At 41.0% G+C, this 19,916-nt stretch overlaps 1 protein-coding gene and 1 long non-coding RNA gene across 14 annotated transcripts; one reads left to right on the top strand and one right to left on the bottom strand.

Moving 5' to 3' along the window:
* Positions 1–2,264: 2,264 nt before the first annotated feature.
* Positions 2,265–19,872, top strand: impdh1b (IMP (inosine 5'-monophosphate) dehydrogenase 1b). Of its 13 annotated transcripts, none has more exons than XM_051392452.1 (16): positions 2,265–2,804; positions 8,254–8,352; positions 8,510–8,587; positions 11,828–11,876; positions 13,395–13,496; positions 13,598–13,672; positions 14,249–14,455; positions 14,565–14,652; positions 14,750–14,949; positions 15,208–15,298; positions 15,506–15,601; positions 16,087–16,230; positions 16,386–16,530; positions 16,628–16,771; positions 16,870–16,953; positions 17,657–19,872. In XM_051392452.1, the coding sequence occupies exons 1-16, from the start codon at positions 2,590–2,592 to the stop codon at positions 17,676–17,678; spliced, it is 1,839 nt and encodes a 612-aa protein (XP_051248412.1). In that variant the 5' UTR covers positions 2,265–2,589; the 3' UTR covers positions 17,679–19,872. The 13 variants fall into 13 exon arrangements, with proteins under 13 accessions (XP_051248412.1, XP_051248410.1, XP_051248413.1 ...); XM_051392450.1 differs by having other exon boundaries at positions 8,507–8,587; XM_051392457.1 differs by lacking the exon at positions 2,265–2,804 and adding an exon at positions 5,981–6,137.
* LOC127358918 (uncharacterized) lies at positions 6,162–6,989 on the bottom strand. The gene is made up of 2 exons (XR_007882566.1): positions 6,818–6,989; positions 6,162–6,293 (listed from the first exon to the last, which is right to left on the bottom strand). It is a non-coding gene; the product is annotated as an uncharacterized LOC127358918 (long non-coding RNA).
* Positions 19,873–19,916: the final 44 nt, after the last annotated feature.

Here is a 19,916-nt window from a genome sequence, read left to right as displayed (position 1 = left end):
TTCGAGAAATGTATGATTTTAGTTTAGGTATATTGAGTTGAATCAAATTACCACAAGCACTGGGGTTCCGGTTGGTCTCTGGGAACGTAATGAAGCTGCCATGTATAGTTTGTAGTGTGTAATGGTGAATGGGTTTACACAGCGCACAGGGGGTTGGTAGGTGGTGGTCCAAATCTTTGTTTGTTTCTTTGATTTGAACACATCATCCAACTTTTTTCACAAGCTGTGTAGAACTTGGTTACTAAATTTAATCTAGATGTGTTAAATAGGTGGTGTCTTACTTAAATATTGTTACTGTTTCTCCATATACTGTAAAATTGGAAGACGCCGTATGTTGTTGTGTATTGTAAAGTCCTTTGAATATAAAAATGAGTGAAAATGACTTGAATCATCACTTTTTCCCTTTATGAAAATAATATTTTTAAAAGTATATATTTCTAAAAGCAGCAGGCACTTATCTTTTATTTTAAAAAGACTGCAGCAATTACAGTAAAATAAAATTGAAAAATAACAGCTGAACACAATTTCACATTCACTTTAGAAAGTGAAATTGTGATTACTTACAGAGTATAATGAGAGAAAAGGAGACACATTCACTTTAGTCCCTTAGTTGCACTTCTAGTGTATTGCTTAATAAGAGGCCTGTGTATCAAAGTAGTGTGACATGAAATTAATTACAAGTTCATTCGATAGATGATATCTTCAGTGGCCAGTCATTTACACACACACACACACACACACACACACACACACAAGGAGTACCCGTTTGTTGCGAAGGTTACCCTTGTGTTAAACCTTATGACTCTGATTTGTCTCAGCCAGTCAATGAGTATCCACACTGTGCACATGACGTTCATTATGGTAAATGTAATTGAATGAGAGGAAGGACTGTGCACGACCTGAGGACATGCGCATGTGAAATTAAGAATTTTTGCATGAGACACTAACCACATAATGCCATAGATACTTGATTTTTACGGTATTACAGCAGCAGAGGTCTACACTCATCTTGCCAGTCCATTCAGACTACAAATGTGTATTTTCAAAATGTATCCTAGGCACTAAAAGACCATTTGTTTTATCTTTGTTGTGTGGGTGAGGGGTTTTCTGTTACCATGTGTTAACGATGAGTTGTAAGTGGGGAACTTACTAGAGCCCCGGAGGACCAGCTAAGAGGATTTTCCATCTTAACGTCTCACCAACTGTCACAAACAGTCAGTCACCTGGAGGTGATCCCTTTGAGGAGAGTAACGGCCCACATGGGTGTATGTGTGGAGGGGAAATCCTTTCCACTGATTTATACTGTTTCACACAAAAACAAAATTCAGTACTTTGCATACACTGTACCTACATACGTCCCCCGAAAGGCATGAGTTTGCACGCTGGTGCCATAAAGGACCAATCTGAAAGGGGTGGTGTAAAAACATGCTTGCAGACCACAGGGCATTCTTTTGAAATATTCTTTCACTTAGAGCGATTATGTAACATTCTTGACACTTTGGTGCAAGCTTCACTGATCAGTGTCAAGGTACAAGCAGATGTTGTGTTAGACTGTGGGTTTAACCTTAGCCTCTGACTTTTTTAGGAAGTGCAGAGGTCAGACCTTTGCTTTTGTTAAAAGGGAATTGCTTTGTTTGGCCCCAGTTTTGCTCAATTATGGTCTGCATACTTTACTTTTCAGAAATGCTATGTTTGCTGTATGTATTTTGTTTTAGTACATGCCCCACTGAGACCAATAAAAAATAACTCACCATAGTGATGATCTTGCTGTAAAAATGGGCTGCTCTCTTTGCAGAGCTCATCTCTAGTGCTGTTCATTCTAATTCTGAAATCCTCTTTGTGAAAGCACCGTGGTGCCACTGATGGAGGGCAGGATTAACCCATACATAAAGGGGGAGCAAGACATAGGGAGCACTCAGCAGGACAGTGCCACTCACTCCATTCAACTTGTAGAGAAATGCTTAGGGCAATAACTGCTTTAGCCTACGTATAAGTACAGTACAGGGCTACATCTAGCCCTTCCATTACCCTCTGCCGTTCATGACAGAAAAATCTCCTTCACCATTTCGAAGGCATCAGCACAACAGCCTCTCCACAACAACGCTCTGCTGCTGGCATCATTTCCACGGCGACACCCTCTCAGTGGGAGAATCTCCTTGGTGACGCCCTCTATTGACACGCCTAGAGGTGGCTGGTGCCTTTTTGTAGGCAGGTGCATCCTGTGCAGGGGCAGACGGAGTAGCCTGACACTGGTCTCTTTTTTTTTTTTCTTCCGTTTTTCTCTCTGTGGGAACACCTATGAAGCTCCATATCTAGTCTTGAAGGCAGCTGGACACTGGAATTCAGAAACAAATTTTGAGTTGGCATTTGTTTACAAATTCGACCTCCTTAACTTTAACCAAACTTGGGTTATGAAGTTCATACAAATTCAGTGTTACGAGGAGCCTTCTGCTTTGACCCAAATGTAATCTTCAGCTGTTGAATGTTTTCACTTACTTTGGGAATTCTGTTTAAAAGCAAGCAACTGTTGAAAAGCTGCCCAGCAAGGCGAAAGGGCCACTGGATTCAGAGACTGACCTTGGGTGGACGATGGAGGGGTATGGGTATGAACACTTTTGTGCAGATGGAGCGAGGGAGAGCCAGCAGGTGGATTATCGGAGAATTGTCGGAGACACTCAGCCCCCTCGTACCAATGTTTCGCCTCGGGAAGGTGAACATTATGTCCGGCAAACCTCCCATGGACATGAAACTGCAGCCCAGAGATACAGTGCAACACGCATCCAGGCCGGTTTAGGCCCAGAGAGGTGAGTTGCTGGTAAATTAAATGGAGAATCAACCACCTTTAGGTATAACTCAAGCAGTAGTGAGGTTAAAATACGTCTGTTTGTTTTATTATCTTTACAGAATGTGTCAGAAATTGGTTTTGTAGCTATTTGTTGGTGTAGAATTAATTTCCTACCAGCAAGTGTGAGAGTCCAACAAAAAATGCATTAAAAGGTCAAACATTTTCCAGAATTAAAGATATAGGATCAGTCTTTGTCCTACAATTATACATGTTCAAGTGCAAAAGCAAGAGTAAAAATGTACTCTGCATTAATAGAAGAATGCCACAATAATTTCAAACCTCAGAGCCAATATCCAGTGTGAAATAAAATGACAATGTGTTGTCAGCCCTCTAGCTTTCACTGGCTGTGCCTTCATAAGGCCATGCATGTAAATTAGCTTCATGCCGTCGGGTCAGTTTACACTTCCACACACACACACACACACACACACACACACACACACACACACACACACACACACACACACACACACACACACACACTTGCATTTAGATCAGTTTGCAAATGCCTTTGAGGTTAAATCCCTTGCTCTGGATGATACACTTAACTTTTGAGTTGTTTGAAGGCCCTGTATATAATACTTTTGGCTTATGAGGAGATGCTAAAACAAACAAAAGAAAAAGGCTCATCTTAAGTTGTCAGGTGCTATTTTTAATGTGGCCCTCTGCCCCTTGTGTGTGCACCAACAATTCTGCGATGAAACATCAAGGCAGGAGCGAGCATGCTGCAGGGAGGATAAACAAGGCTGAATCAACTGCTCAGAATAGCTACAGTGCATAAAAGAACCACTGACCCCTATCTGCAATGACCCACATTTAATTTGAAACAAACACAGAGTGGGAAAACGGATCCCCCTGAGTCACCTTGGCAGACACATCTAGGAACCTAAGATTAATATAGAACTAGAGAGGAATGTGAAGCATATTGGGTTACAGGGAAGACCACATGATTCTCTAATGAATTCAATATCTGAACTGTAATGTAATCCCTGCAAGAAATAATTGATATACTGTACAACTCATACTACAATATGACCGGAAATGCCACCCCCCATGACTAGTACTAAGGTTACACAAAAAAAGACAAAACGCTGCAGGTTCAACTTAAACAAACATGTTCTTATGTCAAACATATGTGAATGACATATTGAAAGTGATGGTAAATCCCAACTCTGAATCATAATCCCTAACTTCTGACTGAGGGATGTGCAGTTGTTTTTATTACGCCTTGATCAACAGCCCTGTTACAAATTCAAGAGATTATGCAAGATTATTTAAGGTGATTGCACTTTTGGAAGAAGACTAATGGACTTAGTTGCCGGAAATTCAAGTAAAAATAGCTCCTAATGTGGTTAAAAGGACAAATTTGTCCCTCCTTTTTTAGCAGCATATATGACTAAACCTTTATTGGTAGTGAAAGATTGTATTCTGATCTTCTGCTCCATGAAGCTGTAAAAGAGGTGATAAAAGATCCTGACAGTCATATTTTTAGTTGAGAAAGCAATGGCGATTGTCTGTCATGACATCTGTTGGTGCCGCTGACAACTCGATGACAAGAGCAGCACAATGACATTCTGTCAAGTATTGCAAGTGTGCACGTGTGCGCTCTGCAATGCTGGAAAGAGACAGTGTCTGTGTGTGTGCGCAGTCTTATTCAGAAAGCAAAGTCAGTGTCCAATATTTATTTCCTGTAAGCATGATGGTGTAGTTTTGTATTATTCTTAAAAGACGATAAATAAAACATATTAAATTTCACGGTAACTAATGAAATAAGTTTTGAGAAGATGTGTGTAATTTTAACTGTTGTCATTCTCCTCAGTGACCCCGTGTATAGTTGGTAAAGCCTAAAATAGAGCTCTAGTTTCCTTGTAAACAAAATTAACAGTAGTAACAGTCGTTTTATCGCTATATCTACTTAAGAACAAAAAAGAGACAGTGAATTTGATCCATATCAAGATTTTATCTTACTTTAAATAACAATAATGAATGACATGTGAGAAGCTAGTATTTTCATTAAGTCACCCTGAGCTACGGTCTGTTACATGTGGCTCCGTAGTTCTTGCAATTGATCATGTGAATAGAAATGAGGTTGGTGCTGTCTTTTCAGCACACTTAATCCAGTTTGGATGATTTACATGTGACCACAATAAAGCACTGCTTAAATTCAGCACAACGTTTCTGTAAGTTAAGGAAAATTAAGGCATGTAAGTTTTGATTTTGGGTAGACAATCAATTCACTCATAGGCATTGTGTTCTGATGGTGTGATTTCATACTGCAAAGTCTTGCACATGTACTGTCACGGATAACCATTCAACCCTGTACATGCACCTAACTCTGGCAATAATGTTCAGCAAAAAACACATGAGGATGTCTTATAGTAAATAAAAATAATTTAAAAGGTTAAAATGTATCTCTCTCACACAGTATTTTACTCTAACTCTTTGTCTTTACAGTTTAAATCCAAATTTTACCAGGAACTAATGACTAAAGCACAGTGGTTAAGGAAGTGCTCAGATCCTTTACTAAAATTAGCAATACCACAGTATAAAAACTATACATTTAAAATGTTACTCAAGTCAATCTACCTAAGTATTATCAACAGAATGTACTTTAAGTATCAAAAGTAATATGGTCCCTGTCGGTGTTATACATTATAATATCAGACTATTATTGTATGTAAACAGCATTTTGGTGGACTTATTCTAACTACACATGCATGTACTGTTTCATAATGATAATAATTAAAGTTATATATGTGACAATGCATGCACCATATTTACATTTTAAATAAAGTGGAAGGATAAGGAAGCATTTAGAACCACTCAAGTACAGTACCAGAGTAAATGTACATAGTAAAGGTTTACTAAATTGACACAGCTAAAATAAATGATGAGAATCCTTTTAACTGTTAACAATCTACCCAGCTGGTGCACCACGCATGACCTATTGACAGTGGATTGCAAATGAACTGGTGGGCTCTGATAAACCGGTCTGCCAACATTTCAGCAGTGAGACTTCCACGTGAACTACTCCTGCAGCTGCACACTTAACCCTTGGTGGTTCCACCATTGATCCTGATTACACAGCAGCAGCAGCAGCAAGCAGCAACAACAACAAGAAGCGGGAGGTTAAACACGCCTCTGTGAGGAGAGGGGATGTGACGCCGCCGCTGCTAGTACATAACAGCAACACGCACTGTCTGCTGCGACAGGCAATCACTTCTCATTCACTTTACTGCTGAGCCCCTTCTTTTACATCTCCGAGCCACGGACGATCAGTGCATCCATCGAGGTAGAAGGAATTACTGTGCATCGCTTTGTTTTTTTTTTTTTTTTTCTTCCCTTAAAAATAAAAGCCTGACTGCTGTAGAGTCACAGCTGGAAAGTTGCTTCCCTTTGGTCAACGTGGGCATCAGCTCCATAAGGTAGCTAGCTAGCGTTGCTCTGTCTGGGGGAGGGAGGGAGAGAGATATGTTTTGAGTTTAAGGGTAGCTAGAAAGCTACATAGCTCAAAACACCCTGTTGTCGATTTAAGGGTGCCGTAGCTTGCGTTAAAGCGTTGCGAGCGTTTTCCGTATGTCAAGCCAAGCTGCTAATGCTAAATGCTAACGGTTGCTCCCCCACATGTCTGAACGTAGTCTGAACACAGCTCGTGTCTGGTTTGCCAACAAAGTTCAGTTTCATGTTCGCGTAGCTCTGTTTTAGAGGCTTGTTAACACGTCTGCACTCAGTCGGGGCAGTGCTGTGGTAGCGTTAATGGGGTATGTGCTCAACCTTCTTGTTTATGCCAGCATACATTTCGATGAGTTAACGCTGAATTGCATCGTGCTGTTAGCGGCATCATGCATCGTTAAGCCATCGCTATGGAGACACAAGTGACGATTTAAAACGAGGTAAAGCGTGTGAATTAGGTAATGTCTGTGCGTGAGGAAACATTGACTAGTGATTTACACAAGGTTTCACCTAACTTACCTGTTAATGTTTCGTTTAACATCACTGGATGCTTGTTAGGTTGAGTACCAGCCATATTGGCTAGCTGGTTGCTGTAACGGTAACGGTGTACAATATTCTGGCTAACGGTTTGGCAACAATACAGCTATTATTAACCGAGCCTCAAATTGTTAACGTGTTTATTTAGTTTAACTTGAACTCTACCATTGCTGTTTAACTTAATGCACATCACCTGACATCTCCGTTCCTGACAATGTTAGATACAGTCATATCAACCTGCGTGCACATGGGTGTTGTTGGCATGAAGCCCGACCCACGCCTGAGGTGACACCAAACTCGCTTTGAAACTCTGCCAAAATAGTGTTGCCTTTGTTCTCTAAAGACGTCACATGCGGTACAAAAAAAATGTCAGATCATAAAGTATATTAAAAGGAGCCACTCTAATATTCGGCATTCATTAAACACACAAAAATATAAAATCTCAACTTCTACTGCTGATTTATCCACTGTATTCCTCTAAAATACCTCGAGGTAATGGTAACCAATTCTATAAATGACATTTTATTGTCTTTCTAACTGTCCAAAACAGTGATGGTTAACCCACGGGCTCATGGGGTGAGAGATGTGAGGATGCTAACATACTAGCATGGCTAATGATCAGCAGGAAAGGATGCTGCGATGTCGCTTCACAGCAGAAACAATAAAGACGCGTCTGAAGTGGCATATTTAGTTAACTCCGAGTGTGCAGCAGTGCAAGCAAATCATGTTTGCTTGCTAGAAGCGACCTAATGTAGGTCACCGGGCCAGTAATTGGACTTTACCACTCAACGGGAGAGATGATGAGACATTTTGAGGACAGCGTATCGATGACTATTCGTTCACATTATATCGATATGTATTTATAGTTTTAAAATGGAAAGCGCGCAGCACTAGCTGTAATGGTTCAGCTAAATGTTAGTGGGTCACTCGGCCATATTCTGCTTCTCACTCGGCCGTGCGCGGACTGCTGCACTGTTGTCATATGCGGTCGGTTTGTGTTTTTAAATGCGAACTGTCTTAATATTTTAGTGCAGAGACAGAAAACCTGCTCCGTTTCTCTCTCCCAGAACAAAATCACAGGGTTTCTTACAGCTTGTGTTATCTCATGTCTATTAACGGTAGATTTACCTGCTGTAATGTCGATGCAGTGGTCGCAAAAGCAATTATTAAATGTGTGCAATATTGTTGCAAGGTTTATTATTGCATTATTAATGGATGGTTTGTGCACCTGCCGCGCAGGCGCACTGACCTGCCAGTGGGAAAATGTTGATGTTGCTATGGTTATGTCTTCCTGTGAGAAGGTCACTAAAGTGGATGTCTAGTGTGATTGCAGAGCATCATTTTGCTGCAGTAAACATCTGTATCTGTGTCTTGGGACGCACAGTTGATTGAAGTTGCCTGTCCTTGTCATTTGGCAGCATGGCGGATTACTTAATCAGCGGTGGCACAGGCTACGTCCCTGAAGATGGACTCTCAGCTCAGCAGCTCTTCTCGATTGGAGATGGCCTTACATACAAGTAAGTCACGTAATGAACTTTGATTTTCTGAAAATCTTAGTAAAGTAATGAAATTAATTCAAAGTAAGGTCTCCTAATTTTAAAACCTCACCTGCGCGCAATAATGGGTCAAGTGTACGTAGCAGTGCTTTGTAATGGACACATTTTGAATCAGCAGATCTGACCAACAGTGCGTTGTCTCCGATGGTCATACGGCTGAAGAGCTATGCTCTAAAGGAGATGGGTTGACTTACAAGTGAGTAAAACAGTCCTATTCAAACTGTTTTGAAACTGTGCTATTACGAATCCTCTGTCTCTCCAAATAGTGAATTCACGAGGGGGAAGCAAATGATTAAAGCAACTTTACTTCAGCTGAAACCAACCATGCCAAAATCTCAATCTGAAATCATGAAAGTGCAGGAGATAAACGAACGGCTTGTTGGAATGCTCAACCTGATCTTGGTCATGGGGTTCAAATTTGCTTCCAGCAGACATAACTGCATTATTTACTTCAACTAATCATCAAAGTGCACGACCTGTCCTGTGAATGCAGCATTCATTACAGAACAGCTCATGCCCTTTCTGACAAATACTTTGCTGTGATAAAATTACTAACTGACCACTAATTCCTCACCTCTTTCTTAACCTCACGCATCTCTGATAAGCATTCTGGTGACAAATGCTTCGTAATTGAACACATCATGCATTTTGACTGAAACTATTTTCTTTACTAATCCATCTAATCACTATCTTATTTTTGTAATCATAAATAACATGAAGCAAAGCTCTGTGCAACTCAGTTGCAGTGGTTGTTGGACACTGAGGAGCATGCCATTTTATCTTCTAAAACGCTCTTCTAAATTCATCTCAGTGCTTTACCTCTTTGCCTCAGGTCCTAACAACCACTAAAATCAATGCTTAAGATGCCCTCTCAGCGTTCCCTGAAAGACCATTAGTTAATGTCTATAAATGTCTGTACTGCATCATCGTCTGCATGACAAAACTACATTTCGATTGAAGCAATTCAAGCTTACTTGGAAGGTTTTATTGGCTGAAAATCCACCAATTATTTACTCTAAATATCGAACTCCTCCATAAGCTAATTGAATAGAAACCGTAATGGTGTCTGAGTGTGTCCCCGTGTGATTGAATAACCTCTCCACACTGTAATGAAGTGCATCACGACCAAAGGAAAGTTTTCCCACATGATGGGCCTGAATTGACATCATGTGAATTGCAGGAGGAGTTGGTTTGGATGAGGTTGGTTTGATGATGATAGAGTGTGCATCACTCTTGTCAAGCCCTTTGTCCTCCTTCTCAACCCCTTATTACTGAAGATAATAGTGTGAAAGTTTCAACTTTTGAAGCTAGATTTTATTAACAACTATTTCATTATTCACTCCTACCAATGCACTTGGCAGGTACTAGATCTAAAAACACAATAATTTCAGTTTCTTTTTATGTTTTAGCTGGAGGAGAAAGAAAGTAATCCACCCACTGAGAGTGAGATACAGACACGGGAAGACAGAAACACCTTTTTTTGTGAGAGAAAAACCGCTTCCTGCAGTATTGTGACCTTCAACCAGCTGCACAAATCATGCCCTGGGTGTAATTGCTAACACTCTTACTGTAATTAAATCTACTTTTTATCTCCATATTTCTGTCAACGCTCACTGCAATGTCCTAGAAAGTGAAGGTGTACAAGTGTTTTTGTCTGACTATAGACCGAGTTGGGTGAATGATAAGATTTCTTAGCTGTTAACTCCACATTATGAGGCAGTACAATATAGTGTTGAACTGTATTTCATACACAGACACTGTAAAATATCTCCAAAAGTAATCAAGGTTAAAAGCGTCCCTTGTGCCGCCTTCTCAGCAAACACAGACTGTACCATTTAATGACCATGAAACTTACCGTACCTTTTACAGGGTGAGTTACTTGGCAAACCCAAAGCCACTCCTGTTAAATAATAATTTAATGTGTACCACAGATGGCTGGAATAAGAGCGCACATTTCTGCTTGTTGTTGCCCTTACAACAGAGCTGCTGTAGCAAATAAACCCTGATGTCAACTGTAGTGTAATAATAGTCTGTCTGTGTCATTTTCCGTTCAAAATATATAAAATGACTCATTGAGATTCACCCTGTTAAACTTGCTGCTACATTTACAAAAGGCTGGGTGCCGTGCCCTCAGATGGTTTGATGTTTTTTGGGTGTGGGAATACTATGATGTACATTTTCCTTTTTTTTTTATATGCCCAAGCAAGGGCAACGATGGGCATCTGTAAAAGCAGGGGGAAGCAGTTGTGGCCTTTTGGTTGTACTTTGAAACACTCCTGCTTAGCATCATGCATTTGTCTACATTTAACATTCAAATGAAAACCATAATAAGCCATCACCAAGCCAGTGTTTTCCTTACAATTCAAAGCCAACATAATGAGCTCTGTAGTGCTGACTGTCAGTAGGTGCAGCCTGTGTGCTGCAGCTGAGGTTTGTGGCTGCTGGTAAATACTAGCAGATGTCTGCCGGGCTTCCTGCTTGTATCAACATTGATGATTGTGGGAGTTTGGAAAACAAGCAGGACTCCTCCCTTGAATTGTCCCATCCAGTGGGACTATTAAAAACTCTTCCTCCCTCCTATTTAGACTCTGTTATTCCCACCTGTGTTGCTCACCTGTTCCACACACTCTTGCGCGTTACTTTCCGCTCCGCTTTCCTCCATCCACAAGACACACAAAGGTTCCCTTATTGCTCCGTCTGTTCCCTGCCTGTTTTCACACCCATAAGCAAAAGCCACAAAATACATACAGATTCGGGTTTAAAAACAAACACACCATTCCTGTGTCTAGCTCTTGCTCGCCTGACGCCTACTTCTACCTCTTCATTGTGTTTATACAGGCCAAAAGCTGAAAGAGGTCAACTGTAGCTTTTTTATCAAGCACCGGACGCACCCAGCTGCTCTCAGTGTCTGTACTCAGCCACTATAGCACTTGGAAATATTCCGGGAAACATTAAGAGACATAAAAGAGTATCCAACAAGAGGTTGCAGGCGCTGACGTTGTCCTTTGTCGAAATGTTTAACAGAAGGAAATGAGTAGATCAGACTAGACAGGCTAAATAAATGTCTAACAAATATTTAATTAAGGTTCATTGAAGTTTTTCTGTTATTGATATGATCCCATCTGCTTTTACCCAGTTATTCTTTTAAAACACGATCTTGTTTACTAGTGCTCACGATGAATTGCCTTTTGAATTCACCCTGTTTACTTTGGGCTTTTCATAATGTAGGAAACATTTTCACTCTTCTGTTTTACTTGGAGAGAATTTATTACAAATATTGGCAATTCATGTTGGTTTAAACACTAGGAACTCTTCAGTGCCGTGTGTGTGTGTGTTTGTGTGTTTGTGTGTCTGTGTGTGTGTGTGTGTGTGTGTATGCTTTAAACCTGGCAGCTCTCCTAAGTTGCACTCTTTGCATTTTGTTTATGTTTTTCAGTGATTTCCTGATTTTACCGGGCTTCATCGACTTTACCTCAGACGAAGTGGTGAGTACTGATATGTGTGAAGGACGTACTTGAGAGTGCTAAAAGGCCACGGAAGGTCTGCTGTTGTTTCAGAGGATTGTTGCACTTAACTGTCACATCTGAGCTGAGGCATTTCTGGGTATTTTGAAGAACAAGCCAACCATTTCTTGAGTCTCTTACACACACACCCTCCCTATGATGATGATGATGTACGTACAACGTGGCAGTGTCAGCACACAGACCATTCTTGGCAGAGCCACTTCCTTAAACCATCAGCCTCATTACAGTGAAAGAAACCTCTCAGCTCCAGATTCAACCACATTTTATAATCGCAGCTTTTACAAAAGTAGCCTTGTTTTTGCCTGTTTTTAAACCCGTCTGCATCATTTCTTCTCTCCCTGCCGCTCAGCTATTTTTGCCCGATGTGGTCACCCACTGGCTGCTCCCTCACCCTTGTGTTTACATTTGTGTCTGGTCGGTCGCTCATCCACCTCCCTCAGCAGATGACGGGAGAGTTAATCTCGTGGGTTTAGGTGAAATCCCTCTCTTCTGGTCTGTCCATCTGAGAGGGTTTTAATTTAATTGATATCTCTAATCTCCGCCTGTTGCCTTCAGAGTTAAAGAGAGCCGTCGTTGCTGTGCGAGATGCTTGTCTGCCTCGCCATGTTGTCATGGGTTAGTTGTCTCCACCGAGTCTTGGTCCTTGCCCTAGTTTTTCACTGGATAGTGGGCCCATTCAAGCTTGAATAACACAAATGCTTCCACATTTGGCTTCAGTCACAACTTTGAAAGGAATAGTTCATGTGCCCACAGCGACTCAGTAGATTCGGCAGAAATTTGTAATATACTTTCGTGTGGCTGTGTGTGTGGCTGTGTGTGTGTGTGGCTGTTGTGGGAAATTCTTTGGGCTCGTGATGTTCTTGACCTTCTTTCCTAACTCTCAGTTGAATTTAGCAGGGTAGTGCAGTTGTGCTCTCCAAATGGAGAAGTGGTGTTAGTTGATTTCTCTGGCCTTCACCTTGAACCCCTGAGAAAAGCCTCTGTAGTTTTTGTCTGTCACAGATAAGGAGTAAAAGCTTGGACACCGTAGAGCTCATTTGCTGGTTTCCCATGTGCAAAGAATGTCGTTATTTTCACACACAGCTGAAGACAAAGAATTCTGTTTTGCTGGCTGTTGTGGGAAGATATGAAAGTTAAGCGTGGCTGTTTGAGTTGCAGTAGACTGGCTCATTTCCATTTTCAAGAGTGTCAGATTCCGGTCCCTGAGAGGAAGGACTGAGTTTTAAAAAAAACATATTTTATTGTACTTAAGAGCTCTTGTAACATACATAAATAAGTTTTAAAAGTCTGCTTAAACTGGCCTCATTGGCTTCCTGTAATTTGGGCTTATGCGTCAATGAAACCGAAAAAGGCATGAATCCCTATAAGACACAACTGTGCAGTGTATCGCATCTGTCAAGTTTTTGCTGCCCCCTGGTGGCTCATGTGCAAAATAGAATCAAACTCTTCTTTTTTCCCCCCCTTCTTTTTGTCTCTAAGGATCTGACATCAGCACTGACCAGGAAGATCACATTGAAGACCCCTCTCATCTCCTCCCCCATGGACACGGTCACAGAGTCATCCATGGCAATCGCTATGGCGGTAAGACACTGCTTCGTCAACACTGCTGAATTATTGAGTGATTTTTCATTTATTGCCTCATTTAACACCCACACATGATTCCCCTTTTTTGAATTTGGTAGCTAATGGGAGGCATCGGCATCATTCATCACAACTGCACACCAGAATTCCAAGCCAATGAGGTCCGCAAGGTTAAGGTAAAAAATCATCCTTCATACGAAACAATTTTCTGAATCTTCCTCGTGTTTTATGTTAAACTATGTGAGTATTTGGTGGTAAAGTCAAAAAGTCTAATCGGGTTTTGTTGTAGTGTTGTTGTTTTCATTGTCTTTTTGTTGTCATCACCATGGCACCCACGCATGCCCGTACACACCACGCATGTTACACACCAAAAGGAATAAAGTACTAGCCTTAACCAACCTAACTTAACTCTTACAACAGCTATACCCTTCACCTTTCTTGTCATCTTGTCCCTGTATAGGTCACGGTAATTGTCTTCCATCTTTGTTTTTCTGTGTGTGTTTTATTACTGCTGTTTTTTGTGCGTTTGATATTATTGTTTATATATTATTGTAGGTCTTGTGTGCGTGTGCGTGTGTGTGTGTGTGTGTTTGTTACTACAGTTTTTTTGTGTTTTGCATATTAATATTTTATTGTTGTATATCCTATGTGTGGTGTTTGGTTTGGCGCTACTTCTACTGCTTTGGACAAATAAAGGGATAAATAAATAATTAATAATAATTACAATTGCTTTGGTTTCTCTTGGTTTCCAGAGGTTTGAGCAGGGTTTTATCACAGACCCAGTTGTGATGAGTCCACGCCACACAGTCGGGGATGTGTTCGAGGCCAAAGTAAGACATGGCTTCTCTGGTATTCCTGTCACAGAGACGGGCAAAATGGGCAGCAAACTGGTGGGCATCGTCACCTCTAGAGATATCGACTTCCTTTCTGAGAAAGACCATGGCAAACATCTCGAGGAGGTGTGTATTTATTTTATTTTTTAAAGAAGCTGTATGTACATGAGTTTAAAAATGTTTGCATCACTCAGTTGATTATTTCTACATTTAAATTATGCTTGTCATCTTCAAGGCCATGACAAAGAGGGAGGAGTTGGTAGTGGCTCCAGCCGGTGTTACACTGAAAGAAGCCAATGATATCCTGCAGCGCAGTAAAAAAGGTGAATAACAGCTCCTGCTTGAAGGCACATATTTCTCGCAGGATTGTATTATCTCCATGTCATTTAATAACCACACTTTTACTTTCTCTGTAAACAGGCAAGCTTCCCATTGTAAATAATAATGACGAGCTGGTGGCCATTATAGCCAGGACAGATCTGAAGAAGAACAGGGACTATCCACTGGCCTCAAAAGACTCGCGTAAACAGCTGCTGTGTGGCGCTGCCATCGGCACAAGGGAGGACGACAAATACAGACTGGACCTGTTGGTGCAGGCTGGGGTGGATGTTGTCGTACTGGTGGGTTTTTTTTGATGGTTGAATTGTGGGTTGACGTATCGTATATTGTAAATGTGTGTGAAGTCTCGGACCGGAGGTAATTGCTTGAGCAGAGGTTGCGTGAAAGTGCATGAAACTGTTCCAATGATACAGGAAGCGCAGATTGTGTTAAATAATGGAACTATGGGTGAAATATGGTGGAAATGATCTGTTTAAGACTCCTGAATCCTCAGGGCCAACGCCATTGCACCTGAATCATGACTGTTTTTGCATCTCCAGGACTCCTCACAAGGGAACTCGGTGTATCAGATCAACATGATAAATTATATTAAACAGAAGTATCCAGACTTGCAGGTGGCTGGAGGAAATGGTGAGTTTGTTAAAAACACTTGAGTGTGCTGGTGGTGGTGTTGCTTTAATTAATATGTACATAGTATCAGTGGAAAGTGTTAGTCACAGGACTCTGTACACATAGCACTCCCTGGTTTTTTTTTTTGCAGCTTTATTATATTGTCAACAAAATATAATAGTTTGCTGGTATTTGCTGACCATTTTTATTCTTTTCCCTCACCTCCAGTGGTTACAGCAGCACAGGCCAAGAATCTGATCGATGCCGGTGTCGATGCTCTGAGGGTTGGCATGGGCTGCGGCTCCATCTGCATCACACAGGAAGGTACTGAATGTAGTTACAACACATTTTCATTATCCAGAAAACCAGACCATATAACTGCTGGCTTTTAAATATGGGGACAAATGTGTATTAATCTTAAACTGCAGCACATGAGGTACCACCTGTGCCTGCTCTTAATTTGGTCATGAGCTACAGTGAGAAGAAAAGGCTATCGGTTGCCAACAGTAACAAATGCCCTGAGACCACTCCTAGTTGTCATGGTGATCTGCCAAGGCCCCATTCTGGGTTGCCATGGGGACCAGCCTCTCATGCTCAGACTGGGTCACGTTCACCAACAAGAATAGGAGAGAGATGTTGCAGGGAAAGGACATGAGCCTAAAATGTATCTCGTTATCTCTTGTTAGAGTTACAATGGCTATTTCTGTTTGTCCCAAGGGTCTGATCTGACACATTGACTTTTTTGTTTTGTTTCATTGACCTGATCTGTTTCCATGGCAGTCAAATTAGATATGTTTTCTACCTTCTAGTCATGGCGTGCGGGCGGCCCCAGGGGACCTCTGTGTATAAGGTAGCAGAGTACGCCAGGCGCTTCGGCGTGCCAGTCATCGCCGATGGTGGCATTCAGACCGTGGGCCATGTGGTGAAGGCTCTGTCTCTTGGAGCATCGACAGGTGAGGTTTCAAAGATTGTGACCCACAGCACGTAGGTCTTAGGAATGAAGGTCTTATATAACAGTTATATTTCATGCAGCCTGTTAGATCTTAGATTGGGTAATATAAGAACACAGATAAGAACACAGATAATTCTTTCCTGTCTCCCACTCCAGTTATGATGGGCTCGTTGCTAGCGGCAACCACTGAGGCTCCGGGAGAGTACTTCTTCTCAGACGGCGTGCGGCTGAAAAAGTACCGTGGTATGGGCTCCCTGGACGCTATGGAGAAAAGCACCAGCAGCCAGAAACGCTATTTTAGGTACGTGGGAGGCTAAAAATAGTGAAAAGCCAAATTCCAAGAGCAGCTATTTACAAGGCTTTAATTCCATCTGACAAATATCGATGTCTTTCCACAGTGAGGGTGACAAGGTGAAGGTAGCCCAGGGTGTGTCAGGCTCGGTGCAGGACAAGGGCTCCATCCACAAGTTTGTACCTTACCTGATAGCTGGTATCCAGCATGGGTGCCAGGACATCGGGGCAAAGAGCCTTTCTGTCCTCCGGTAAGTTTTGTGTGTGTGAGAAATGACTGAATGATGTTATAATACAGATGTTAACTTTTACGTGTATTATATTTTTACTATGTTTCCATCTTTCTCAGTTCCATGATGTACTCTGGAGAGCTGAAGTTTGAAAAGAGGACCATGTCTGCACAGGTGGAGGGAGGAGTTCATGGACTCCACTCGTAAGTGCAAAAACACACAAACCTGCATTAAACCATGCACTTGTATACACAACAAAACATAAATATTAGACTTTACTTTGTCCTCTGTAGGAATCATGCACAAAGAATTATGATTCAAAGGTAAATTATTGTTAACAACCATATTATCAGAATGGCAGTATCCCGTCTTTTTGTTCCCTTCTTTCAGCATCTGAAAGCAAACGCAGGTTATTTAATCTGCCAGTCCCAAAAACAGGAATGGGAATGCTAAACAGTAGTTTCTTTGTTGACTCTCATAGATGACTTCATTATTACATTGCTAAGAAACATCTTGGCTCCAGTACTACTGTACTTCCTGTTAAGTGTTGACATTAGCACTGGAAAATAAACCTGGTTCATAGTTGTAAGGAAGTTGCCATAAAAAGGGAACAATACAGCAATAAATACTAGCATTTTCTATTATTAATGTTATTTGCTTGACTAGTTGCAAGAATAGAATATTAGCTCTATTTAAAGCGGACAAATGCTTTCTTTCCTGCTGCTCCAGTTCTTGCTTTTGTGGAACTGCAATTTAGCGTTTTCCTGCCAAATACTGTAGCAGGTAGATGCAATTTCTTGAATTAACGTGTGCTGTAGTTTGCGTAGTTGTGGCAGCAATACTCATTTTATATTGGAGCATTTTGCTGATTTCTTTCCAATTTTTTTTTTCTCTCTGCCTCCACAGTTACGAGAAGCGGCTTTACTGAATGGGGAGGCGGAGTGCAAATCAGCAGTGCACGTGACATACCCAATCTAACAGTGACCAAATATTCAATCGCCACTTCCGCTTAAATACGCACCACCCACTACACCCTCTCTGCCCTCCCCTGCATCGTATCCATCGTTACAATCTCTCTCACTCTTCGGGGAGGAAAGAGGCAACAGAGCGAAGTAAGAATCTTCAATCTTCAAAAGACACCCAACTCTCTCAACACCTGGGATTTTGCACTCAAGAAGCGGCGCGTCAGGGTCTTCGGGAATGACATACACACCTTTTTATCCGGAGTATGCAGCCGATCCCAATTTTGCATGCGTGTTTGATAGTAGTGCGAGAATGAGCTGTGTGGGTGTTCTGGCGAACTAAGGGTAGTATGTGTCAGAGTGTGTGATTTAAAGTTTAAAATGTGTGTTGGGACAAACGAAGTGAAGGCGCACTGTGTTCATGTGTCCTGTTGATACTAGTGAGTCTAAAACAGCCATGGTGCAGATCCCATCAACATCTTTTTGTTTTGGCTTTTTTTGCGATCGACGCTTACCAGCACGCTCCCCGACTGAAGCCTCTCACATCCTAGTTCTTAAACACACTAGTGCGTACATGCAGAAAACAAGAAAACAAAGAAACACTTGTCTCTATGTGCAGTGTGTCGGTATATCATGGCAATCTGTTTGTTTTTGCCTTTTTTAAGTCATCACAGGTATGAGCTATTTAATGAACAGTAGCGGCTTATTTTCAGTGCTTATTGTTTACTTCTCGTATTGTGGATCCAGAGGTGTGAGATATTGGCCATGGCGATCATCCTGTTGACTTTGTTTCCTCGAGTGTAACCTACAATCAGTAGACTCAGAGCCCGACCCACAATCTTCACCACTGTGGTCCTACGTTTCCCCTTAAAAGACATCTTGAGCCAAATAATCAGTGTCCCATCTCAGTGCATAGTGTTCACATTTTGGGCATGGAATGGTCCAAAAGCTGAAGATCAGGTATGTTTCAAATAAAAAAATAAAAAAAGAAACTAAAATTTATCAAACCAATCAAAAATTAGTTCTTAATGAGAAAAGATTCCGCTGCCCATTATTTGAATACTTTTAGATTAAACAAACTTTATATTAGACCTGTATAGTCTTGGGGGCGTTGAATTGAGCATGAAATGTTTTTGATATGCATGTTTGTTTTTTCACTAAGCCAAACATGGCTATATTTATATTCTGCTTTATTGTAATTGCATACATACTGCCAAGTGTATTTACACTTCTCCGACACTCTTCTTTTGTAACTTCAAAACCAAAATTCGCGCAACAAGTCGCTTGTTACCTTGTCACTTATTCATTCCTTCTCACAGTGTGGCATAGGTTCTCTTCGATAGGTTTATTTTATTTCTGAATTATTTGTTTCTTTTTACCAGAGATATGCCTTGAAATGGGTGGACGGACAAAGGCTGCACAGCTCAGTGAAACTGCATAAAGCTACACATCCTCTCGCCTCCTTTTTCTTACTTTGAAACAGGATCGCTGCGTTTGTCATCATTCAGCTTATGTAGGAGTAGGATTTCCTAACATTTTCGTATTGGATGTCCTTTTGGCCATTTTTTTTTTTTTTTTTTTTTAAATAAAATGTCCCAGATTGTAAAAGTTGAGTTGCTTTCTCTAATGTGCTAATGTACTTTACCCTGCACAGGGATCACTTGACTAACAAAATTCTTGCAATTGGGCTAAATTGCAAGAAAATGTACATGAAAATGTATGGAGAAATATATACCTATATTCAGTTGGAAATGATGGCTGCTTGTTTTCCATCTCCATCTAAAGAGAAAATTCAGGTTTATAAAATGTCTTATTTGTAAAGTACTGAGTCCTGTTGGTCCACCTAAAAAGCACAACTATAGTATTAAGTGAAATATTAGGTTTACAGTTTTTTTTTTTTTTTTTTTTAAGTGTTGCACTCTTTTTTCAGCTTTAGTATATTGTAATATTTTTCCGACCACAGTGGTAGCCTCTGCAACCAGCGACCAAATCAATAAGCAAGGGTTTTTTAGATGGACGGAAAAGACTCAGTATTCAATAAATCCATCAGGGTTTTTTGAGGAATATCACTTCAGATTATGTTTACAGTAAAACGCTCAACAGATAAAAGTTGCTTTTGCTGTTCAATATGGTAAAGAAGAATAAATAAATCAAACTGTGTATGGACTGCTGTCTTATTCAACATGTGTTGCAAAGTCACATTG

The sequence above is a fragment of the Dicentrarchus labrax genome, unplaced genomic scaffold, assembly GCF_905237075.1.
Source record: "Dicentrarchus labrax unplaced genomic scaffold, dlabrax2021, whole genome shotgun sequence".
NCBI classification, from domain to species: Eukaryota; Metazoa; Chordata; class Actinopteri; family Moronidae; genus Dicentrarchus; species Dicentrarchus labrax.
This window is presented reverse-complemented; position numbering and strand designations above follow the sequence as displayed.

Bases quoted from the DNA above. Each gene is read 5' to 3' on its own strand.
- impdh1b (XM_051392450.1), top strand. From the start codon at position 2,590: ATGGAGGGGTATGGGTATGAACACTTTTGTGCAGATGGAGCGAGGGAG. The intron at 2,805-8,253 runs GTGAGTTGCTGG...GTCATTTGGCAG, and splicing joins GCCGGTTTAGGCCCAGAGAG to CATGGCGGATTACTTAATCA. The intron at 16,231-16,385 runs GTGAGGTTTCAA...CTCCCACTCCAG, and splicing joins GTCTCTTGGAGCATCGACAG to TTATGATGGGCTCGTTGCTA.